The sequence below is a fragment of the Grus americana genome, chromosome 15, assembly GCF_028858705.1.
Source record: "Grus americana isolate bGruAme1 chromosome 15, bGruAme1.mat, whole genome shotgun sequence".
Classification (NCBI taxonomy): domain Eukaryota; kingdom Metazoa; phylum Chordata; class Aves; order Gruiformes; family Gruidae; genus Grus; species Grus americana.
Genome location: NC_072866.1, coordinates 17064233 through 17089960, shown reverse-complemented (window position 1 = coordinate 17089960; position 25728 = coordinate 17064233). Strand labels below are relative to the sequence as shown.

Below are 25728 nucleotides of genomic sequence, written 5' to 3'. Positions count from 1 at the left end.
CCTTCTGAAATGTTCTCCGTAGCAGCCTTAGTCTGGCAACAGCAGTAAGCGCACCCCAAACTGGAGACTGGTTTGGCCACCCAGGCGTCTCTACAGTGCGTGCAGATTAAAGATGCATCCATAAAGCCCATTTTTAGAATAGCGGCATTACTCAAAGTACCCTTGTACTTGGCAGCACGTTGTCTTGTTGATTACAGTGCTAAACATCCAGCCCTTCGTCTCTTCCTATGTGAACTGAAGCATCCGAGCCCGCGTCTGAGCCCGCTCGGAGGACCGCCTGGCAGATGAAAGCCCCAGATGCCGAGCTTTACAGCGTGATGGGCACTGCAGCATCTGAGCGCTGGCTGGGCTGCCTGGCTGCTGCCCTCTTCTCTTCTGGCTTGGCTCTGGGGCTGCTCGCAGGGAGGTTCTCCAGCAAAGAGCCAAAGGGGTTTCATCTGTTTGCCATCGCTTTCTGGATGCAGTTTATCTTTTACTTATTTATGAGTGAAAAACAAGTCGATCTCCTAAAAGAGAGTTAAATGGGAGTCTTGCTGGATACCACTCTGTAAACAATAACAGTACAAATGTTGTGATAATGTGCACCGTTGGCTCCTAGGCAACACGGTTACGTCTTTTGTCCTCGGGATGCTAGAATAATATCTAGAATAGTGTTTTTGTAAGGGTAATTGGTGTGCTGGGGCTCAGGAAGGCAGTATGAGGGATCTTGCCAGCTCCGCTATTTCTCCTTCACTTCTCCTTCAGGCTATTCATGAAACCTGGTTTTCCCTTACAACTTGTCTTTGTGGACAAACAGTCTGGGGTAACCAAGTCAAAAAAAGCATCCTTCGTGCAGAATGGCTCTTGTACTTTAAATCCATGGTTAGCAGAATTCCCCAGCAGCTGTCCCATACTGGCAAGCCCTTCCCTCGGTACCTGGCGGCGCGTTGCGTTCCTGGGCAGGAACCTCTGGGGGGGTTTGAGAGCGTAGTGGGACGTTGGTCGTTTGGGAAGTCCCAGGTGTGACTCGCTCTCCTGCAGCTTTGCTTCAAGTGCCTTTGCGCAGTGGATCCAATTGTGAGGTTGGTAACGGAAGCTGCAGAGAAGCAGGTCCTGGTGGTGTCACCTGGGTTTTATGAGCAGAAGCTCTTAAATCTCACTTCAGCTGGGTTTTGGGTTTGGTTTTTGGCTTTTTTTTTTTTTTCTTTTAGAAAGTTCAGTAAAATCATTATCAAAGTCCAAAAGCTAAAACTGCTTGAAAGAGGGAAACATTCCTATTATAGCATTGCATTTTAAACACGCTCTGCCTTCGTGGCCTCGCTGAATTCTCTCAGGAAATTAAAAATCTGTTGAAATTGCCATTAAGACACTTTTTTGTTTAGATTTCAGGATGCCACTTGAAATGAAACAGCTGCAAAATAATATCTGGTGGCAGTTCAAAGTGAAGATGAAACAACAACATGTGCTATTATACCTTTCCCAAGTCACTCTTAAATAGTCGTGAACCAAAAGGCCATTACAAGGTGGGCAAGAGTGGTGTTCTGATTCAGTCTTTTAGTGGTGATATTGAAATAGAAAGGAGAGGAATACATGAATAGATGAACTGTTTTCCTCCAAAAAAATAGGGCTAAAAATGTAAGAGTTGAGTGGTATTTGATGTTAAAGATTTTTTTCAACCAATTTATACGTAAATTCTGGTCTTGATATTAAATTATGCACTTTGACAGTTTTTTATTCAGGATTACTGTGTGTGAATGAGCTGAAGGGCTGCTTTGAATGAAATACTTTGCAACAGAATTAAAGCTGCTTCGGAACGACAGATATTTTTTTTAAAAGCGCCTCTGTATAAATAAAATACAGTAGTAACCCACTGCGGTTACAGAGCACGGGTGGCACGCGTGTACAGTCCCAGCTGCCTCGTGCCTTTGCTCTGATCCAGCGGGAACTCCTTTTTCCGCAGAACGGCAGCGCGAGGTAAGAGCCGGCGGGCCACCAGCTGCCTCGCTCCCTGGCGTTTCTGGGGCGCGCTGATGGGAAACGCTGCGTTGCCTTGCACCGAGGCATCCCGCGTTGCTCCGCCTGCCTGCTCCCGTCGCTCAGCGACGTCCCCGGGGCCACGCCACGTGCTGACGCGCCGATCCGCAGGCTCCGGGAGCCGGGGATGCGGGGAGTGTGGTGGCAGCACGGAGGTGGGAAGCGGGAGGTTGAGCTCTTCCTCCCTTACATGGGAGTTGCTTAAGAGGCTCCTTCGCCTTCCTTCTCTTCTGCGGCGAGCAAACCCCGCTTCGTCAGTCTGTAAGGGCTGCAGAGGAGGCCCGGCTCAGCTCTCGCGTCTCTGCAGACCAAAAGCAATACCTGCGTGCGTGGTCGGTGCTGCGGAGCTCGGCTGGCTCAGAAGAGAGCAGGGCACCTCTGGGCACACCTCATCCTCTGGGGTGTGCTGCAGAATGGGATCCTGCTCCCAAGCCTTTTTTTTTTTTTTTTTTTTTTTTTTTTAATAGTCCTGACTAGCGCCAACTGCCAAAACTTTAGATCTTGAGACATCGCGGACGCTTTCACCTGGTGGCGCAGACATGCCAGCCCTCCATTTTGCTGTGCGATCCCAGGTAGAATTAGCGGCCAGTTGGCTTTCACGGTTGCACCTTATTACAGTCGATTGCTTCGTTCCTGCTGCCCTGCCCAGCACGCTCAGGCACTACGCGTTTCTGTGGTGCTTCTGAAGCTCCGTATAAATAGTGGTGCCGAATATGAGTATGTTTGTGCCTGCGCCCTGCGGCTCCATGCTGATCGGAGGGGCTGAGGCCCGAAATGGTTCCTCGTAGCACACGTCCCACTCTGCCGCGCGCCGTTTAATTATATCCAGCATTCAGCGTTACTTGATGAAGCAGCCGTAGGCACGAGCACCCCTAACCTTTCATCGGGATAATTGCACTCTTTGCCACTTTGGGAACTGGTTTGGGGCCAAGTCTTTTCCAAATACAGAGTCCATCTCTGTTTAAAAGTTTGCCGTCCCAAAGTAACTTCTAGCAAGTAATCTTGCAACAACGCGTTCTTGGGGCAGCTGAAGACTAAAAGGTCTATAAATCCAAATTGGTTGTTTGTGTCGCATGGTTGAAATAACCGGGGTCGCCTTGGAGGACGTTTCAGCGCTGACCCAGACCGTTGTGTTCTGAAGATGGGACGCGCAGCGCCGGTCGGGTGCGAGGTGGCTTCCATGGTGAGGGCTGGCAGGAACCGTGGCTGTGCGTGCTCGATGAGGGTCGATGTTGTTGCTAAACCTTCATATAGATGGTATCGTGTAGGCACTGGAGCTGTTGGCGCAGCGTTCCAGTCGTGTTGCTGGTGGCAGCTACAGAGCTATAGCTGAAGGCTGAAACACCCTGGTCTTTGTTCCGTACGTGAAACTGGTGATGAGATTATTGCTCAACCCAAATAAAGGTAACAGAATGTGACCTTCTGTTGTTAAAACCAATTAAGTTTCCTTCCATCAACTCTCAGTTCATTATCCCTTTCACCCCCCAGGCCCTGTTCTTCCATCTTTCCAGGCTCGGTGCAGAATTAACGTTAAATCCCATTATCCTGACCCCGTTCCCCCCATCGCGCCTTTGGTGCTTTGAACTGACGCGCCCCGACAGGTCGGTCCAGCGGCGCGGGGCTCAAAGGGAGCGGCAGGCCCGCGAGGAGCCGCGGGAAGAGCCCGCTTTGCTCCGATTCCCGTTACTTTTCGCTGAGGTGTGGGAACCTCCTCAGCAGCGGGGTCTCGCTTGGGGCTGCATCCCTGGCGCCAGGGCGGCGCGTGGCCCCTCCGCCGGGGGCTCCCACCGCTCCTTCCGCGGGATAACTCCCGTCAGGAGAGTGAAGTCATCACCGGACGAGTGTATTCCCTCTTACCTTTTCCTTGGAAAGCGCAGGGTGGGGGAAAAAAAAAGCTTCTTTGCCCAGGTACATCTTTCCCGCTGCATCGGTCGGAAGGACCATCTGCTGTCAGAGCAACGTGAGGCTGCGTTGGCCGCTTTTTGTCGGGGTTTGCGCTGCACGTCCAGCCGGGAGGTGCCAAGACGCAATAGCGATACCGAGTGACGAGGCTGAATGTTGTGGCCTCTCGGGAAGGGCTTTCCTGCTCCCCTTCCCCGCGGTGTGACGGCGGGCTCGGGATTCCTGCCGCTCGCGAGCTTGGCGTGAGCGCTTTCTGTGTTCGTGCCGGCGTGAAGCGCCGGGGCAGCGGCTGCGTGGTGCGGGAGCGGGGAGCCTGGAACTTTGCCCTGGGGAGCACGTCTGCCCTGCCCGCCCTGCCCGTCCTGCCTGCCCTGCGGCGGGGCGGCACCGAGGAACCTTCCCGCTCGTCCCGCAGCGAAGCGCTCTCGGGAGCTTCGCCAGGCGTGGGCAGGATGTGATCCAATGGCTCTCGTTTCCTGATGTCAGAAGCGGGTGAGGGTGGGGCGGCGGGGTGACTCTCGCACAGAGCGAGAGCAAGTTACGTGTCAGAGAGTGAGGAATGACCACAATTTAACGTTTAAACTTGGAAGAAAGGGAGCATTTTTTATTATAATTACTCAACCTAATGAGCAAATCATTTTTCTTATTGACTTGTACCAATAAAATTTCAGATGGATGCGGGTATGTGTAAATTAGATGAAGTGAACGGTTGCTTGAAATCTATGCTCGTATTTAATTTTAATTTCTTTTACACAAAACTCTTGGTAATTCAGTTTTAGAGATGGTGAAAAAAATTGCTGAATATAAAATATGCCATGTAAAATATACATGGAATAAACAAACCTAAAGATCCCATTCAGCCCGATATCTAGATTTTTTTTCTTTTAACCAGTCTCACTAATTTGAGTAATGGACTTGATCATTTTTGCAGCTCACTCCGCTTGCTTGTTTAATCAGTGATTATTGTTTTCATCAAAATGGGATGTATCGTGTAGGCAGATGAGGTTCTGCATGAATATGCAACGGCAGACAAACACGCAAAGTAGGGAGCATCGCTCTGTACTAAATAAAATCCCAGTGCTTTGATAAACCTAAAAGTCTATCATGTTTAGTTTTAATAATTAAATATCCTTGGGTATTAGCAGCTGGTTAGGCAAGTATTTCACTACTATTTTAATTTTTTTTAGATATTTTTCAGCAGTTATATTAAGTGGGCTCGGCTCTTTTGGTGAGACAGGAGAGTCATGTCTGTCTTTACTCTTTGTAGCGCTGCATCCTTACCTACTGTATCCTAGCAGGGACAGGAGGATGGCTTGTGTTTCGGTCCATCAGGAATTCCGGTGGTAGCTGGTTAAATGCGGTAGTTGATTATTGATCAATTAGTAGCTGATACAGATCAATGATTATTAATCTCTGCAGTGACGCAGTTGGTAAGTAATGGCTTGTTATTGTGATGACAGGTAAAGGCGACTTTGTGAGAAGTAAGTTATCTTGGCAAATACATTCCAGCAGCTGTCGGAAGTCGTGTAGCGACTGGCAGCAATTACGGTTTCTGCCACTCGGACGCATTAATGAGTGGGCCTCGTGGAAAAAAATGATTGCTCGGGAACTTTTCCTGTGGGGAATTACCTACTGTGAAACACGCCGGCAAGGAAAACCAGAGCAGTTCGCAGAGTGATAGGAAGACGGTGCTAATTTTCCTCTATGAACATGCTGTCCACGCCTGCTGACATCGTACCTCCAGCCTAACCAGTCCAGCCTCTAAGCTGGGAAACACCCCAGAACTTCTGTCACGATTCGCCATGGCCCGTTCCAAGAACACAGAGCCTGGTCCGGCGTACGCTGGCGTAAACTGAGTGCGCTGCGCTGGTGTTGGAGCGTTACGGACGTGACAACAGAATGAAATGTAGTCCTTTGCGCAGGGCTTTATCAGCTGGAAGGATAGAAAAAAGTATTTTCTTCATTGATTAAAAGAATTGTAAGAGGGAGCTTGTCTCGCTCTTGAGGGTACTAAGAGTATTAGTATTTTAAGACACAAAATAACGATTAATTTGTGTACTGCTTTCTTCCAACATGCACCTGGTAGAAGAATGGGCAGAAAGTGCATTTACCAATGTTTGTGTCGTTCCACAAGTTATTTTTTCTAGGGGGGGGAAACCTTATTGTCATAAAATTGTTAAATAGGAGTACACTTGAAAGAGAGAAAATAACACCCAAGATGTTATTGGGTTTTTTTTTTCCTTGCAGGGTTAAAATTAAGTAAATAACATCATTAAATTTAGATGTTCTGGGCGTGAATCCTCTTTAAACACGCATCTCCATGTAAATAGCAACATGGCTTAGCGCTGCGTAGCTACCCTATTCAGGTACGCTGCTGCTTCCTGCTCGCTGGCGAGCAAAATGAGCATTTACGTCAACACTCAACTTCCTTATAGATGGAAGTGTAAAATATGATAGACCTTTGACAGGATAATATTCAAATAGCCCTTCTGTGCTGAATTTTCAGCAGGTAGCGTGTGTTCATTAGCTTCGCACTCTGCATTCGATCACTTCATACAGCTTTAATAGAAAAAGGTTAAAAATGTTCAGCCTTGGCCTCATTGATGTCATCCACCTAACCGGTGCAGTTTTATCATGAAAATCACCGTTCTTTCCATTTATCTTAACCGCAGCTACCTTGGAAAGTTGCCGACTGAAGCGTTAATGGCAGCTGTTGGTGGAAGGGCAGCTGAAGTGCCCGGGAACGTTGGTCTCCTCGCGCTTTGTCCGAACCCACCTGGCTGCGCGCGACGGGTTTCCCATGGAGTTCTTCACAACATGCGCGAGCTCGCCTGCCCCCGCTCGCGCTGATGCTTCTCCTCCCTTTGTATCGGTAATTTGGGAGGGATTCGTTTTGAAGCAGAGCGCCGAGCGTTGCTGGCTCGTCCTCTGAAAGTCTGCCATGTGGCACGGAGAGCGAGTACGGACCAGAGCAAGCAATTGGTCGTGCCGCGCAGAGGGGGAGCGGTGCTGAGCCCTGGCCTTAGTGCCGAGGGTCCTGGCCCGGCTCCGGCGCGGCAGCTGTGCCCCCACGGCCCCCTTGGAGCAGAGTCAGACACCTCCGCTCTGCCGACACCTCTTCACTCTGGCTGCGTCGGCGAGAGACCCGAAGCGCGTACGTGGCTCAGCCCTTACGTGGCTCAGGTTAACCACAGCAGGGGTGGTAGCGTTTAACCCTTGACTCTACCAGGCGACAGGAATTAAACCAGAAGGTTGTGTGTTAGGCTATTTTTTTTTTTTTTTCAATTTGCAGATTTGCGTTGGTGGGATCAAAAGCCAAGAAAGGCTGGAAGCAGACTATCGATGTGCCGGAGCCAAGATAAACAGACTGAAATATGGCTAGACAAATTGCTCGTGCTCCAGGCAGACAGAGGCTGAAGTGGGGAGCAGGCAAACGTGGCAGCTCCCGCTCTCAAATAGCTCTCACAACCTTTTCTCTTTTTTTTTTTAATGCCCGTGAACGGAAAGTTCTGCTTGTGAACACGAGATGCGCCAACGCCAAGAGGAAATGTGCTCACTCAAGATTGGCGCCTTGGTTTAGGAGAGCCAACTCGTGTTTGGAGCTGAGATGTTGCTGAGTAAGCATCAAAACTTTGGGCGACCTACCCAAAAACGCTAAGCATTTTGGATCAGGTTATAATTTGAAGTCTCTAAACCCCACATCGCTGTATTTTCTCTTCACCAATCTGCGTTCTTTTAATTTCCAAACACGAATAACGGGAATGCCAGCAAGGCTTGATGAACAGTTTTTGCTGATAAAAACGAGCGTTCTTCCATGCATGCGGTTCAACTAAACTGACATCTCTTGTGAATGTAGTGGGAAAGGAATTTTGCTTTACTACAATATATACCTTCAGCAAGTTTTCTAGCCCTTATCTAAGTTAGACACGTGTCTCTGCCTTTACTTAAAAATATTTGTTGGAAATAGGCAATTATAGGCCTTTTACCAAAGGCTATCCGTCAGGCACTCAGGCTCTGGGCAAGCAAGATGAAAAAAAAAAAAAGATGCTGGTGGTGATGTGCTGATCATTCATAAACTTAAATAGAGGAATAAATAGAAAATTGTGTAACAAATCAGGGTGAAACATTTCCTTCCTTTCTAGCAAAATGCCTCTGAGTTGAATGCATCAACCCCGGGTTATTTAGGGAATAATTTCTCCTGCGTGTAGCTGGCTTGCTTTGATTGTTGTCGTGTGTACCAGGTTCTGTGCAGTTGCACTTTTGGAAGGAGCTTCGGAAGCTTTTGTTATTCAAGTGTTTTTTCAGTGCATTCATTGTTGATAAGCGTATGTATAATTTAGGCTTAGCGATTGCATAAAATTAGATTTATGAAAGGAAAACTACTTTAATGCCTTTCATAATTTTACTGTAAAATACACAGGTCGCTTTAAAATTTGGGGAAGAAGGAGCTGCGTATGACACGGTATTACAGGATAGCGTTTTTCTTATCTCCTTACTTTTATCACAGCAGTAGTGAAGCTCAGAAAATGTCATTGTCGCAGACAAATGAGCTCCTGAGAGCAGTTCAGAGGTGCTCCTGGGACCCGGGGGGGGTTAAAATGTTTTGTAAACGTCAGTGAGTTAAATCTTAACCCATCGGTGAGGTGCGTGGTACGTCTGTGCTAGGGATGGACAAACTGAGGTGCAACTGGATCGACCTCCGGCTAAAAGACGGCTCTCGGCTCTCCACCTTCTGCGCACGCATTGCACGTGCCGCTTCCTGACGCGGGGGCACGCGGAGCCTTGCGCGCGAAGTCATTGATGAGAACGTCGTGTGAAAGTCGCCTCGTTTCGGAAGAGCTGCAAGTGTGCTGCAGTTAAACACGTGCTGTTAAGTGCTTTGCCGGATCAGAGAGACAGGGATTGCGCTGTAGCACGGCGTGTTTGAGAAGATCCTGGATAATTTAAATGCTTGTGTTGAAATTGCACTGTAAAATAATTGGAAATGGAGTAGATTGCGTTATGCCTAGCAAATAGCTAAAGAAAGTCAAAAGCAACAAGTTAAAAAGTTTTAATGACTGCATGTGGTGAGTATTTTGTTATCATAAAAACTGTGGGCCTTACTGGCTGCTGCAGGGCTGGAGTTTTTCATTAGCCAAAGGCAGTTTAGGGTTTCATGGGATATAGCTGGAAAACATTCCAAACAAATGAATATTCTATCTTAAAAGAATAATGAGACGTTGAGGGTTTTTATAAACGCCAAAGTTTGCTAAACCAATATCTCTAATTAGATGAAGAAACTCTCTATAGAGGCTTTGCATCAATGGCTGCGCACATAGCAAATGTTTTAAGCATTTACATATCAAATACTGCTGGCAGCGTTTTGGCCGCAGTCCAGAGCTGTAGATAGTTTTAATCACATTTGTTCGTTAATCCTTGGTGGAATTCTCTTATATGGTCTCTTTAGGATTTTCATTTAAGCATGTGCTGCTGCTTGTCGGCAGTGGGCTTATTTATTTATTTTATGAATGCCATCTGAAGCCTTGAATTTATAGAAAATAGGTTGTGGAGCGGCTCAGGAAGCAGACGATGGAGTATATTCTTTATCTCCCAGTAGATCTCCTTTGTAACCAAGCATTTGTGTACTCTCACTAGGAAGAGGTTTATTCAGCAGTGTGACATTTAAAGAAGACTTTCACTCTTTTGTGACTATGTTAGTTCTTTGCTTTTCCGTAGGAACCAGACAAGGGTTGAATGGGAGGCAGTAATTGCAAGTACAGCAAAGATGATTGTATTGCTAATAAAATATCTCGAGAGCCGTGCGAGGCTGGCAGAGCTGCACTGCGAGTAGCTGCATCCCGTGTGATGACTGAGCAGTGCCTGGAGCATCCGAATGCTTTGGAACGCACGGGTGCGACTTCCCAGCCCAGACGGCAGCGCGGTTCCTGGAGCAGAACTCTTGTCTCTCCGATACTCCAGCGAGCTGAGCTGCTAGGGCAACGCTTTTCTTCCCTTACCTTGTGCCTCTGTTAAACCTGACTTGAAAGACAAAACAAACCTTTTAAGACAACACAGTTGTAAAAGCAGAGGTGTTAACAGTCACCTAGAGCCTTCCACGTGCAGTTGGCCTCTGAAACTGTATCTGTCGTTCGCGTTTTTATGGTACGCTTTACGAATGACTGCTGTTACGGGAATCGGCTTCTCTGAGAAACGCCTGCCACGCTAATATTTGTTCTGTGATAGACAGCGAGGGCTAAATATAGCCTTCCCCTTTCTTTGCATTTTTAGACGGCAGAGTCTTTTTTTCCCCGCTACAGCCAGGGTCAGGCTCCCCTGAGCCTCCCCCTGCACTAAATTGCCGTCGGGGAGAGAGGAGGAGCTGGGAGCATCAGGGAGAGGGTCGGGCTGCCTGTCCAGGGGCCGAAAGCTGCACTGAGAGGTTTTTCCCTGGATTGTGCTGCATTCGCCTGGTTCATCATCTCGCTATAAGCATTTCCCTCAGGAAGAGGTCCTGTAGATTTTTGCTTTTCTCTGCTGGATCACTGTGCTGATGTGTCCCTTTGTTAGGTTACCCGTGCACGCCGTGCACACGCGCCCACACGTGTGCAAGGGCCAGTACGGATCAGGGTCCCTTACCGGAACAGGAAGATCCTGGCCAGGTGCTGCCACATCCCCAGCAGACGCGGGAGCGAAGCTTTCGGAGTGCGCTGGACGCTGTACAGGTGTAGGTGGGAGCGTGCAATAGTTCTTCCCCGTGCTGTCTCCTGGACCGCTCTCCTTCCTTCCTCCCGCCTCCTCTGCGCCCCGCGGCCGTGCCGGGCTGTGGCGGCTGCGGGAGGCGGCGAGGCGGGGAGCCAGCCCTGGGAGGGACAGGCACAGGGCGCGGGACAGCCCCCACCCCGGGATGCTGGAGCGGGAGCTCTCCTCTGCCACGGGGCTCCTGGCAAATACTTCAGAATAACATGATACGTAAGATTAAATTAATCATTTATCAAAATCAATGAGCTTAGTCATAATTATTAGAATTTATTGGGAAGAAGGTAGCAAAATCGAAGGCACTCAGCTCTTCTACTTCCAGGCTCTTGTGTGCACATCTGCGTGTTCAACCATGGAGTAACATCATCCTTAACTCCGAGTAGCTGAGTTTGCCCCATAATTCCAGTTTTCTTCTCTGAAGTTTTTTCTTCTCTAGGGACCTTCTAGAAATAGTTTCTTGGCAAAGCGCTGCTGGGGTTGCGGTACATCGGGGCTCTGCAGGGCTGTGCCTTCGCACAGCGCAGTGATCCTGGGAAAGGAAACTGTGGAGAGGAGTCGGGAGAGCGTGGGTGGAAATCCCACAGCTTTGGGCACCGGGAGAGCCTGTAACAGTTTTGACTTACCTCTTCTGACTGTGCGTTGGCCTTCATCATCCGTGCTGCAGAGCCCTTCGTTGCTGCTTCAGACCGCATTAGCCGCCTTGCCCTGCTCTCCCAAACGCTTTCCCCTTTATGTTGTTGCTCTGGGTTTTTTGTCCGTTGAGCCGCTGTCGTGACGCTCGCCTCCCTCCCCAGCACCCCCGCCACGGCAGAGCCGGTGCCGTGTTGGCGGACACCGCGCAGCTTACCACGGCCGGGGCTAACCCCCTCCCCGCGCTCACCTCCCTCTCTGCCACGGCTGCGGGGTCTTGTGCGGCGGCTGGCAGGATTGCCTGTAGATAATTAATCATGATTAATAATTGTACTCGTTTTCAGTGTGCCGTCTCCTCCCAAGGGGGCGAGCCCAGGCTGTTTGGGTTGCACCGCACGGCCCAGCGGGGAGGTGTGCGTGCCGGTGGCTGCAGCCCGAATTCGGGAGCTGCCCTCGGAGCCCGGGTGCTGGTGTCACGGCATCGTCACGGTCACTGCAGTGCAGCACTTCAGTGTTGTTCTTCTAGGGAATACAGCCTTTGGCTTTGCAAAATATGGTCAAGATATGAAAAAAAATCTCAAGAGCTGCAGCCGCAGAAGCGTTGTCAGCACCGCCGCAGGTGCCGGTGTGCTCAGAGGCGAGGATTCCTGGTTTGGTGGCCGCTGCAGCGCGCTTACCTCACTGCGGCGAGGTGGTTTGCTGGGGAGCGGCTGGGCAGCCTGCGGAAGCTCCGATCCTGCTGTCGCCTGTTGTCTCAGTAACGCTGCGTGGTTAACACAGCCTGGGCACGCTCACCTTGCTTTTGCTGGGAGTGTGTCGGTAGGCAGGGTAACGACAAGTTCCTTTTGTCCCATGTATGTAGCAACAAAAAAGTTGATTTTTTTTTTTTTTACCTGTCAGATTAGAAAATGCATAAGAAAAAAACCGCTTCCGCACACTAAGATTACAACAGTGACAAAAGCACTAACGGCAAAAATGACATTCAAATCAGATTAGTGCTTGGGGAGAGAAACTGCTGAGAGGCCAAGGTAGCGTCGCTTCCAGCAGGCTTTGTCCTTCGCTTCTGGAGAAGTGTGGAACCAGGACTGAGGGTCCGGCTTAAACAATTTTACAGACATTTTAATTGTCTGGCTCTAGCTTTTCATATTCCAGCACTGTCATTGACAAGTAACCACGTTTGTGACTAAAGCGAGTTACAGCTGCCTGGAAGGGGTAGCAGAATCCACTTCTCGGTGCATGTAAGAGCAGGCGTACCAGAAAAGAGAAGAAAATAATGCCAGAAAATAACGATTAAAAATGGCATTTAGTTTGCAGCTGTCCCTAGCCCGTGCCTGTGCGTGTAATTCCGGATAAGTTCATGACAGATTTTTAAGTTGGGACAGGGTGGGGTGTTCCCAGTGAATGCAGCGCTGAGAACGAGCTGGCAAGAGCCGGTGCAGTGAAAGCCATCCCTTCTGGGCACTGCCCGTGGCGCAGGGCTGAAGAGAATGAAGTTGCCTATAGAAGTCTAACGCCCAGCGAGACCGCAGGAGAGATTTCCATGGATTTCATTAGATTTTGTCTCAAACCTTGAGCCAGTAGCAAAAGAATTCTCCAGTAGGAGAGCAGCCTTCCAAGCAGAAACACTGTATATATGCATAACGTCTAAAAACGTTTATTTAGCCTTACTGTTCTGATAGATCAGAAATTAAGTGACTAGGAGACAGAGAGACGATCTATACTTGGTATGTATACTTGGTACGCGGGTGCACTGCAGCCCCTAGCACTTCTCATGAGGTTTGAAACAAGATTGCCCAGGCTGGTCCTGAAGAAAGGGAATAGTTTATAAACCCATCCAGGGATTTACCTGAAATGAGGACATTTTTGAAGACCTGACTGGTGAGTTCACTCAGAGCAGATGGCAAGCTGAACCTTCCTACCTGCAACTTCGCCCGCTGAAGCAGGAGAGGAACCGGGAGAGATTTTTGGCAGTGCTGCCTCTGCCGCAGCATCGCTGTGGGTGGGCTCTGGAGGCTGGGCTGGGCGTCACTTAGGTCGGTGGCTTTTTGGGTTGCAGCAATCTACGGTCCCCAGGCAGGCTTTTGTTATTTTTGTTACTGTCACTGCTGCCTGTTGTAATCAGCAGGGTCTGGCACAGCCCGCTCGGTGCCTGGGCAGGTCCCCGGTCCCCTCTCGCCGCACAGGGACAGCCCCCGCAGCACCGAACGGCAGAGCCCGGCCCCAGGATCCGACACAGCGGTTGCTTTTTCCTTCATCTGATTCCCACACGGAGTGAAACTATCTCGTTTCCGTACCTGTGCGCTGCCGAAAGTCTCTGAACTTTTGATCTGGCTTAGCCAAGTTGTTATGCAATTGTGTGAGTTCGGACACATGACTAGTCCCCTTGAAGTGACTGCGATTCCTTACAGCCCTCAAGTCGCCCGTGCGTTAAAGTACCTTCTGAATCAAGGGCGTTTATATTAGGCTTCACTACCTTCCAAAAGTAACAACCGCTTGTTTTCCTTTTCTCAGATTCTCCAAAGACTTTCTTGATCTATTTTCACAGCTGTGAACGAAGGGGATCTCTGCTCTTTGCTCGAGTTAGTCACCACGACTTGGAAGGTCTGCTTGAACCCAGCAAGCCCAGCACTGCCTTTTGTTCTCCGCGGCGTTCGGCCGTGGTTGTGCACGGGGACGCGCTCGTTCCGCTTCCCAGGCAGACCTGCCAGCGCGTCCAGACAGCGCAAACACAAAGTCGGTGTTTCTCTTTCCAGATTTCCATTTCAGTCCCCAGCACATGTGCCGTGTTCTGAAGTTATTGCAATGGCTGCCCCGCTGCCTCCGTCCGCCCTCGCTGCAGGGGGGGCGGCACGGCCGTATTGCGGTGACCTCGGTACGGTCCTGGGGGAGAGGGACCCCTCCGTCCCAGCTGGCAGACCGGCCCTCGCTTAACACCAAATCTACATCAGTGAAGTTGAAAACGCTTTGTTTCCCCATCAGTCTTTCTCACTTGTCATCCCCTCGTGGGAGCCCTCCCGCCCGCGGGCGCTTTCTCCACACCGTGCACTCGCTGCGGGATTCGTTTCCCGTTTCTCTGTGCGTGCTGCACACCTGGAATCTGCGCCTTTTCTCCAGCCTCTCTCCTCTCGCGTCGTCCTCCCTCCCCGCTAACAGGTAACCAGCTGACTAGTCCTTCTCCTGGTGCCTCGCCCTCCCCGGGAATTTAATAGCCAAAGGACGTGAAAGCGGGAGCTGCGTGGACGCATCCGTCGGCTCCAGCCTCGCGCTGGGAAGGCTCCCTCCTGGGTCTGTATTCCTGCTGTGGTACACGCTAGGGAAACTGATAGGAACGTAATATGGATATCAGTGTGGTTTAATCAGTAGCATGAAATACTCTCCCTATCCCCGTGACTTTTTTATTTCCTTCTTAGGAAGGAGATACTAGAAATATGTTGCACTTGTTACTTTCTGTTACAGTGTGATGGTTAGGGAAAGATTTTGTGCCAGATTTATGCTCAGTGAATTATCCCTGAAATTTGTGGAGCTATAGCAGAATTTAATTTGGCAGTGTGGAGTTGATGCTGCTCCCAGTGATGTCTTCAGCTGAAAATCTCAGCTTTCCATTGCCTTACTTAGAGAAAAAATAGGCCCCCTCCTGTAGTACTTCTCAGAAGGAGTGCCAGAGGCGTTGTAAATGGCTGGTGCCAGAGGCACTGCGATGGCGTAGACGCTGCTGCCGCCGCGCATGAAGCAGCGTGGTAGCAATCTGTGCCAGAGGCGTTTAGGAAATAAACCCCTGAAGGCAAAGTTTTCTGAAAGGTGAGGAGGGTTCTAGCAACTGCATTAGCATCTAAGGCGTGTTCAGTACCTTTGATTTTCTTTTTAATGTCACGCGGTGGAATTACTCGGAGGTGGTGCGCAGCATCCTCGTGATATTGGGGCCAGGAGAAGCAGTTTGAATGAAAGCTTAATAGGAATTCAGCGCGCTCCCATGCTGAGCGCAGAATTGGTTGACCGCATAAATCTAAATGTCAAACAACTAGAAAGTTTTACCAAATGGCAATGCGATGGTTTGTTTCCATGCTGTCAACACATGAAAAGAAGCATACTTAATTGACAAAGAGTAAAACTCTGTATAAGTTCTTCTTTTTTTAAAAAAAAAAAAAGTAGGACCAGGATGCCAGCAATGTTTTCAAGAAGTGGGAAAATGTCAATTCTTAATTATTTTGAGAGCTAAAAATCATACGGGCGTTTATAAACATTATCAAAGCCTTGAAAAGTTTGTACGGCAGCCCCGAGTCCAAACACACTCGGTAGAGCACTGCTGAAGAGCGAAATATAGCTGGTGAGCGATCTGGAAATGACGGTGTTTTATTGCATGGTGTGGATTGTTACTTCGGTTGATTTGATTTTTATCCTGTGAGGAAATTAAAGCGCAAGCACTTCCAAACTTGGTTATATTTCTAAAGATCATCTTTGCGTGCCAGCTTTTGCCTAGAAACTCACCCGAAGATGTCAGCCATTGAAAACATTTCATGTGGAAGCATTGCTAAGTAAATTCACTAAATGCCTATTCATCCCAGTAAGATGGAGAATCACTGGAGCAGCAAATGTGAAAATCTGCACAGCTTACCATACAGAAAGCAGTTTTCTGAGGATGCCAAATTGAGATGCAGTCTGACCCTGGGAGGTATTACCGCTCACATGAGCGAGCGTAGGAGGAGGGTCTCGGGCTCCTTCGGGCTGGTTGATGGGCAGATACTTCGTTTGGCCCTGATAAAATCAGCGGTTAACTTGTTCTTTATTTGTCAGTTCAGTCATGACATGCTACCTGTGATGACGGAAGAATTTGGCTTTACGAGATACGAAGATAGTTTGCTGGGCTGGTAACGTTTCCAAGTCGTTGCAGCCCGTCCCCAGAAGTTAAACACGTTTCGTACAGGACTCTGGTTTAACTTGGTTTTCTGTGGCTCATAATAACGAAATGTGTTCAAGATACAGTACTAGAGACAACTGTTTGAACTTTAGTTTTTCTGCCATCAACTCCATTACAGACCGTTGCTTAAACGGGGTTGTATCTGTAATGTGGTTTCGAATGCAACTCAGGAGATGAAGATCTTTTTAATATGATTTATTCAGTTTTCCTAAATATGCTGACCCAGATAAATAGAGAACGTTTTTCCTCCATTGTTAAAGAAATATCAGACCACAAAAGCTGTCAAGCGTAAATACATTCTTGGACATGTCAGCTGAAATTTTGAAAATACTGGTGTCAGATTGCCAGTCATACTAATTGGAATTAACCTTCTAAATCCTTTTGTTCCTATTAATTATATTGGGATTTTGACATCCAAATTTTCTTGCTTTATGCATTCCAACCTTGGCCTCGTCTCTATTACAAGGATGAAAACAAATAAAATGCCAATAGATACTTAACCAAATTCCCTAGGAAAGACCTAGCGAAGCATGTAAAATGGGACTATGAGTGCCGTCGTCTCACAGCTGGATTTTCAGACTTAGAAAGCATTGAGCAGTATTACTTAATACGTACTCTGTTACAATGCTTAAAACATCTGCCAAGCGTCCATCTGAAATCCGTTAGGATGTGCTAAAGCCGGGCTGCTTTGCAAGTACACTTTCCCGAGCAGAGGCAGGCAGTGAAGTTTAGCAGCAGGATGGAAGTTTTTGCAGCAACTGCCTCCTTCAAAGAGTCTGCGGATGGTCCCCAAATGAGAACAAGAAGTATAGAAATTACTGTAAACACAGTTTTTGCAGTGTAATTTGTGCAACTTTTGTTCTTTCTCTTGCAGGACAAATGACCAACTAGTAGCATTCCTGTCCAGATACCGTGATATGAACTTCCTGAAATCACACGGGAGGGACAATGCAAGGTAAGCGAGCCCCTTCCTCCACTTATTTTAACCATGGCACTGGGAGTGTTCGCATAGTGACGGTTTTCCAGCGTCATCTGAGTGAAGAAATCCCTAGTCCAGGAGAGGGAAGCAAATAAGGAGGAAATGCTCTCCTGAGGACAGTTGTTTGTTGGTCCAGCACGGCTCCTCCCCGCAGTCGGTTTGCAAAGATGCTCTTGTGGGGATGGAGCCGTTAAGCAGACTGATGCTTGTTCCCTCCTTGGGGCTCGGCACAGGTAGATGTTTTGGGAGGAAGCGGTAATCACCCCACACAACGGCTCTTCCCTGCCCCAGTCGGTCCCAGCGGCGCTGGTGCCCAGGACCTGCGCTGGGGTCTGCAGCAAAGCCCTCTGCAAGCGGAGCGTCTCCGCAAGGGCTGGGAGCCTGTACAGCCTGCACACGCTGGCGAGGGGGAGGACGGGGGCTGCAGGGCTGGCATCACCTGCTGCACTTGGGGAGTCCTGGGATCAGCGTCCCTCTTCATCCACCCCGCGCGGGTCTCAGGGAAAAGAGAATGTGCTGGGTAAAATGTGCATGGTAAAACGTCAAGCGTACTGTAAGGCTGGGTGCCGATAGCGTACGCAGAGGATGCGACACATCAAGTTGCGCGTTGGGCGCAGTGGGTGGGTAGAAGAGCGCACAGGGGTCTCTCGCTTCTTGGCTCCTCTCGCTCGTGCCACTAGATTTATCAGCTCTCTCCTGTTCCTGTTTAAGTGAGGTCCTCACGAGCATTCGTCTTGTGCGTGCAAAAATTCTATAGCGGGTAGTAAAAAATAATACTGTGAGGAATACTATTTAAATACGAGTCAACAGTTTTCACAGGAGAGTCTCTGGTGTGGGAAATGCGGCGTGTCAGAGTGATTGGCAGGCTCGGCTCTGGCTGGCAGTAGTGATCAACAGCAGAGGTAAAGTGGAAAAGGGAAGAGAAGTGGCCAGGGAAAAGCGGTCGGTCTCTTACGCCTTTTTGCTCCTCTGGTGCACCTGATTCTTCTCAAATTCCCTGAGCTGGCTGAGGAAAATAACTAATCAATTATGACATGCCTGCACCAAGCTGGTTTGAACATGCCAACCTCAGCTGGGTTAGAACAATTTAGATCAATTAAACACACTAATCTGGTATTAATTTAATAAAAAAATGAGCTAATGTGCCCCTTGTCCTCCCCTCACAGGAATAACAACCCATTTATTAGTTCAATGGTTCCCTGTGACTGTATGAACAATTAAATACCTTTTAGCCTATTGCACCACGTTGCCGTGCTTTGTTTTTTCTCCTGGATTCCCACCATAAATTCTCCATGCGTCAGGGAACATAATGGGGGACGCGAGCGCAGATTTGCTGCCTCTGTCCTGCGTGGTTGCGCGGTCCCAACTGACTTCCATGTTGTGCCCAAGCCGTGTAAGCAGCGGTCATGCCGGCGAGGTTTATCCCTGTAGTTGGAACGATGAAACCCTCGGTGCTGAAGTGCTGGCACGGGCAGGGCGGACGGGACTGACGGCCCATCTCAGCTGGGGCCCCGCGTCCTGCTGCCGGCAGCCGATGTCCCCGGAGGAGCAGAGAAGAGGTGGGCAGTGGTGCCCCCTTGCCGTATTCTGCCAGCCTCTGGGACCTTTGCTCGGGGAATTCCCACTGCCAAACTCGGTCAGTTGCTCATTTAAGAGTAAGGGATGATTATTTTTTTTCTATTAATTTTTCCAGTTACTTTTTTAAGTTTTGACGTTTGCTTCGCCTTGTCACAGCCCTGTGGAAAAGAAATGTCCCGTGGGGGGAATGGTATGGCCAAGAGCTTAGTAAGGTCTTGAAGAGAAGCAGCAGAGTCAAGGTTTGGCAACAAAAATTTTAAAAGGAAAAAAAAAAAAGAGTTTTTGGAAAGGAGTTAGGCCATAGGCCAGTCTCCAAGTTATTGGGCAATGGGAGAAAACTCCCTTGGGACATCCTATCTCAAACCAGACTGGAACAGGATTCTTTATGTAAAATGGCTAGTCGAAGTCATGATAAGGGAGAGGACACAGGACTAGACTGACTGCCGCCCCACGTACAGTAATCATTTTGCTGTTCCAGGGTGTTTTTTCTCAACACACGTGAACTAATAATACGGGAGCTCAGCACTGAAATATCACTGAAAGCAGTGTATAACCCTTGCTGCTGCTTTTTCTTTTAATTTGTGGATGAATAATGGCTCCTAAACAATAAGCTTTTCAACTGTCTTAGTCTGCTATGTAAACAACTGGAAACCCTGAATTTGAAGTCATCGTAGTCTTTGGATCATACAAGGGAGAGCGAGAAAGTAGAAGCGCCATCTTAAAACTGAAAAGCTTATACAGCTCAATTACAATGTACTTTGTATTCAAGCCATGTTCACAATCAGTACATGTTTTACTGCCAAATAAGGAGAGAAACCAGGCTTCCTTTTATGAGTGAAGTTTTCTTTTAGTTATGCCAAAGTCATTAAAAAGTGCATCGCTCTGATTTTCCTTTAGTGGCTTCAGAAAAGGGAATGGATGTGAAAATGGGTCCTTAACTCAGCCGCAGAAGCATTATTTCCTTAGCTGGATCTATGAGATGAAAATGCGTGCGGTGGCTGGAGTCGTTATATAGTACTTAGTGGGCAACACTTACATTTTCTCCTTTTTTCAGTGTCTTAGACTATTAACAGCAAAAGAACAACCCGATAGTTGTATAAGCTGTTACAATGTGGAACACCCAGAAGATTTGGGTTTCTGGCAGGAGCGGTACCTGGCTGACGTATTATAAAACATAAAGACGGTCAGATGTGACATCTTCAACGACAGGCAGGGAAAAGGGTTTTTTTTTATAGAAACCTTGCCACGGTGTCGTTTGGGAAAGAGGGTAAACGTGCTGTGAGGGCCGGATGCTGTTACATCTTGGAGGAATCTGGAGCTCGTAGGCAGAATACAAACAGGTAAAGAAAAGGCCGTTAAAAGTTTGTTATGTACCTGAGTTCTTTTCTCCTCATTAATGCTGCTCTTCAGTTGTGTTGTCCCCTTTTGGCTCCTGGGTCCCAGATACTTTCAGAGGTGTTGCTCACCTGCACGGCTTTCAGTGAGGAGCGCCGCACGCCCGTCCCGGTTCTCGGAGGCTGGACAGACCTCAGCTGCCGAAGGGCCAGGGCACGTTCCCAAGATCTCCACCTCTCTCAGCCCCGTTCTGCTGACGCGTCTCCGTTTCACCACCTTTCGGACGTGCCCTTTTGCCACTGTGGCACATGCTGTTGGTCGGCGTTCTGCACACTGGGTTGATGGCGGTTGGGCGGTTCGTTAGCAAATGGATCACGCAGTAAATGCTATTGTGTATCGCGTTGATGAATTGCTCAGTAAGTACCCAAATACTAGGGAAAAAAATTGATATATTATCCCTGCTGTTGGAACAGTTTAACCACTTAGCTCCCAGCAGCGCTTACCTTCCTGCTCATGTGAAATATTCCGTGGTTCATTTGGCTCAAACTTCCCTCAGCCATAGTTTTTTTTGTTAATTTTTTTTAAACGCTTCAGTATTCTGAAGCACGTGGACTAAGAAGATCTATTTTTCTCTTGGAAGTAGTTCAGCCCAACAGTTGCATGTGAACTGTAGTGACTGAAATAGCAACATGCATCTTCTGTGCTAAGAGACTGCACTTAATTGTAGACGTTACAGCTGACTTTCCAATGTTCCTTACTGCTTTATGCTAAGCGTTAGGGGAGCCATAAAGCCTTTACTGCTTCGGCTTGACAGTTTGCCTCTTTGTAGGGCTTTTATTTCTGCTCGGTTTTGGAAAACAATGCTAAGTCGTCAATGCAAAGAGAAACAAGAATAGGTTGAAGATGGCAGGCAGATGCAGTACAAACAGCCATGTGTCTTGGCATGGGACAAACCAGGGTGTTTTTTGGTCTCTGTAGAGTACGCAGGCAAGATGATCCGCCAGTTCAGGAAGGCGCAGTAAGTGAGAAGGTTTGAAGTAGCTGTAATTTATGGGGCGGGGTGGGGATTAGGAAGGAGGCGAAAACTGAGGTTCCGGTAAAGTGATCAGCAATCTCATTGCTACCTGAGAACATTGAGCTGCACACTTCGTTTTCAGTAGTATAAATAGTAACATTTGTGTCCTTTCATCTGAGGTCCTGAGACATTTTATAAAATAATTATGACAGGGAACATCCTTTAAGTTGGACAGTATGGTTGGCCCTGTTTTACCCACAGGTCAGTGGCCTGATTTGGTAGCTTGAAAATCTGTATAGAGGTGACTCACGCTTGCCCTCAATCTCTTGGAAAGTTTGAACCCCATTTCCTTTTCTTGCGTCAGTCACCTAGTACGCAGATCCCGAGATGTTAAGCACAGCAGAAGCACCCAGTGAGATGCTGTTGTGGTGGACACCGGGTGTGCTCTGCACGGGGTGTCCCTTGGCATTGCCTGCGGGTGCTGCACCGCTGTGGTCTGCTGGCCGTGGCCCAAGCAGCAGCACCACCACGTAGATGAGATGGCTTCAAGCTCAGCTGCTCAGGCCCAGCAGCGTTGCCAGGTCGGAGACTGCTCGGTCCTGTGGGTGTTGGGAAGAGGAGGAGGTGAGGGGACAAGAAATCTTCCAGAGATGACATTTGTTGGAGACAAACAGATGGCAAAATGTCAGGTTTCGTACTATGGAGTGAGTCTGTGGTGAATTCATGCTACATCTCTGCACGCTATCATTTGCAGTTTTCTCCCCGTTTTGCTTATTTTATATAAAAAGAAACAAAATCACTTGGGTTGTGGCCTCCCTGATCATGAGAGGAAGCCATTACATTTTTGTCCTTGCAAAAGCTGTTCCAGTGTTGGTTAAAAGATAGCATAAGTGAGGAGCGGTGGAAAGAAACCCTCAGGAAAGTCTTTGAAAGTCCTTCTCGAGTCACGAGGGAGTGTATGGAACTGTTGTCAAAACAAGGCAATTCCTAGTAGAGTCGTTACTGCAAAAAATATACTCTGCATGTTTTCTACAACTAAAAACAATTTTTGGGACACTTGAAGAGTTTGCTCCCTGACCTGTAACATTAAAATATTGAGAAGCATTAAGGCTTTTTTAAGACTTCCTCTGTAAGAGAGGTTTCCAGAAGATGGAAAGTAAGATTTTTCAAAAGCAGTGGAAGTTAATGCTTAGGAAAAGGTGGACGAGAAGAAAGGATTATGAGGAATTTCTTCTAAGCATAATGCAAAGATGTGATATGACTAAAGCATTAAATGGGTATACTGAGAAAATTACATACGAAAGAAGCAGAAACAAATTATGTAGAGTATGAGGCACCTATTGTAAAGCTTGAAAAATCTAATTATGTCCATCTAGAGATGGAATAATGATCAGATAAAATGCATGTATTCATCGGCTTTCAACAGCATCTCATGTGGAATACCCTAAATGCCATGGACGTTTGGTTTCCATAAAATGCCATTGATTGAGAAGGGCCACGTTTAATGTAATAGTTCAAGGTAGACTTGTAACTTGAAGGAGCCAGTCAAAATACTGTACCATTTTTGCTACACTGCAAATGATCTAAACCTTATATTGTCCAACGTTTGTGGCAGCAGAACAGTTGTCTGCCCAGATTTACTTGCACACTGAGCGTACAACTGTTTAAACATGCATTGGAAGCACTGTGGTAACGTGGACCCTCAGAAGATCCTTCCCGTAGAGCTGCTTGGTCCCGTGATGGCTGACAGCCCAGCTCCTGGAGACCCGCGGGAATCCCAGGAACAAATGGCACCAACTGCATCTCTCAGTGCTGGCTTCTGTTTCGTGGCCGCGTCACCTGTGTTTTCTGCTCTGAATTCAACCCCTGTCCTTGCGCGGTCGGAGCCGTGCCGTCCTGGCCGAGGGCCGGCTGGTGATCCCGTGGTGCCGTTGGCCGCCATGCTCTGCTGCTCCCGCTCTCTTGTAGGGCGTGTAGAGATAGGAACGGCAAACACTAATCCTATTTTAAAAGTAAGATTTCCCTACGTTCCTTGTTAAGTTCTGAGCATTTAGCGCGGTGGGCAAAGCTACTAAAGGCATTTCAGTTTGTGTGCTTGCCTGCGGGTTGGGCTTTTGCGTGTGAAATAAGCCCAACCTCCCCATAGCAAACCCAGTCAAGAGAGAAGCTCTTTGTGATGTTGCTGGTGTGTGTTTGTGTGTTGGCATTAAAGCTTAGGGCGTTGTTGGGATAGTGTTGTGTTCATAATATTTTCTTCAGAGTTAGGGAATTAAAGAAAGATAAGGAGAATTCTGCTTTTGACCTCAGAACATTTGCATTCAGGATGCCGCAGTTTAAATACGCTGGAAAGCAGGTTACAATTTGTATTTCTCCCTCTCTTTTCTTCCATCGTTTTTATCTGTGCTGAGAGGTTTTTCGTAGCCTTTTGAGACAGCAGGAGTTGTGCATTCTGCGCTTTCTGCGTCCTGCCTGTCATACCAGGAGGAAATCTGCCTCGTCTTGACAGACTAAGTAGGTGCCATTTCTTTTTGACGCCGTGCCCCTTTTCAAGCTTCAGCTCCGTTTTGGGAGCGGGGACTCCGCCCTGGAGCCTTTTGGCATGACAAAAAGAGGTCCTGGGAAATGTACCACAAGATCATATCTTTAGAAAAACAGGCGTTTATCTGGTACAGTATAGGCATTGTGCTTGAATAGCCAATTGTTCATTATTTCAGATTTTTTAAATACCGTGTAACCCTTCATGGAAATGGGGTGAAGTCAGGGTTGTGTCGCAGTCAACTGGAAATTTGTCGTGTACTCGGCGGAGGGCAGGATTTCTGGCCGGCAGCGGCAGGGAATGAGACTGCTCCGTGCAGATTTGGGTTTTATGGACTTGCTTATTACAAAGAATTATTCGGTGACTGGTTTATGGGGATATATTGTAGCCTAGAGATTGCTCGCAAATTACTTGTTGCAACTGTTACACTCAAGATTGTCAAATTACCGTTCTGTGCTTTCTACTTGGTCACCTAAATTGCAAGTTATTGTTTTACACTTCCCGACTGATTGACTCCGGTAAGTGTTTCCAAGGTGGCTGTGCAAACGCTGCTGGCAAGAGCCTCTCATATTTCTCATCCATAAAAATATTTACTTGACTTTTCCCACCAAAATTGGCTGACTTCTTCAAATTTTTGTCTAAAGAGAGTTAAGAGAGGAGCAGATGGAGTCAAAGCAATGCGCAGTTTGTCCGCGTACGTTAAGGACAACACGGACATGGTGCTAGTGGAGCTCCAAGCTCTGTAGATCCTTGCTTCGACATTGGCTTTCGACTCGTGATGAATTGTTTTGCGGATGTATTATTAAGTTTTATTCATAGTTGTTATTCTTGTACAGTGAGTAATGACGATGAGGTCCTGATAGGGACACTGGTTAGCAGTGAAATGTCAATACGAGCTTTTCTAGGCAAGGGGCCAGAAACAGGAAACATTTAGGAAGAAACCTTTTTACTTTAAAAAATACATTCTTTCCAGACAAAAACCTTACCGAAAAGTAACGTTTGGCAATCTGATAGCCTCTGATGCTTAAGAAAGTTTTATTCATTCATAGACTGTGGGAAAGAGAAAACAGCGAGCTCCGTGTTTAACGTGCTGCACGAGGTTCAGGAGCGGGGGTCTCAGAGACGCTGCGCAGCGTCACCCGCAGACAGCGACCCAAAGGCTGATGTTGGATTGCGATGTTTTTGCTGACATTAAGTAACTGTGCAACAATATTTATTAGTAGTTAAGACATATCATAAGAAGAGCTGAACTACGTGTTTATATTCGTGTTGTAGGAACGTGTGCTAAACATCTTACAAATGCTTTATGTGTTATACAGTCCTAGGGTCTCATCTGAAATGCATTTATAAATATTTAAATACACTACAAAGTAAGAGGAGTTCCCGAGGCTGGATTGCAACCGTGAGCTGTCTGGCCAGTTAACTATCCATACGCGGTGTGACAGGCCTCGTGCTGCAAGCGGTGGGGTTTTTTTAACAAAGTATAAAAATAACCATCCGGAACCGTGCAAACCCCGAGGCTGCATCCAGGCATGGTCGGGGCGCAAACGGCACCTCTTCATTTCGTCATCGTATTTTCCTCCCGTTGTTTGTCTTGGATCAGGAGAAAGGCCAAGTGTTTTCACGTGATGGCAATCTCCTTGTATTTGGCTATCCTTACCTTGGCGCGGTTGTGCGGCGTCGTCCTGGCAATACGCTTGCAGCCGCCTGAGGTGTGCTGGTCTCGCCTGAAGCGCAGGGTGCCAGGGAGCACCTGAATTTTTCCACAGTGACTAAGATTAATGAAATGCTGTTACTAATCCATTTTTTTCTACTTTAATTTGGGAGTTATCTGCTAGGTGTCTTGTAAAATCCAAGAGAGAAAGACTTGAGGGAAAAAAATCGCCATTTTTTGCATTTCATGCAAAAGCTTGGCATGCCTTCACAAAATGCACTGTTTCAGTATGACATCGAGCATAACCAGAAACTAATGAAATACAGTGCTAGACTAGAAACAAATCATAGGTTCATGCTTCTGCTCACCATCATCTTTTCAGAGATGGCTGCTGCAAGCATTGTTGGATGGCTCACTAAGAGTCTTTACGAACTGC

At 47.8% G+C, this 25728-nt stretch overlaps 1 protein-coding gene across 2 annotated transcripts in view; it reads left to right on the top strand.

Annotated features, from left to right (window-relative positions):
- The window catches only part of XYLT1 (xylosyltransferase 1), a 200345-nt gene that overhangs the window by 140860 nt on the left and 33757 nt on the right, over positions 1-25728 (top strand). For both annotated transcript variants that reach the window (XM_054843079.1, XM_054843078.1), the window contains one exon: positions 17070-17150. In XM_054843079.1, coding sequence (XP_054699054.1) covers positions 17070-17150 — 81 coding nt within the window. The remainder of the gene's footprint in view (positions 1-17069; positions 17151-25728) is intronic.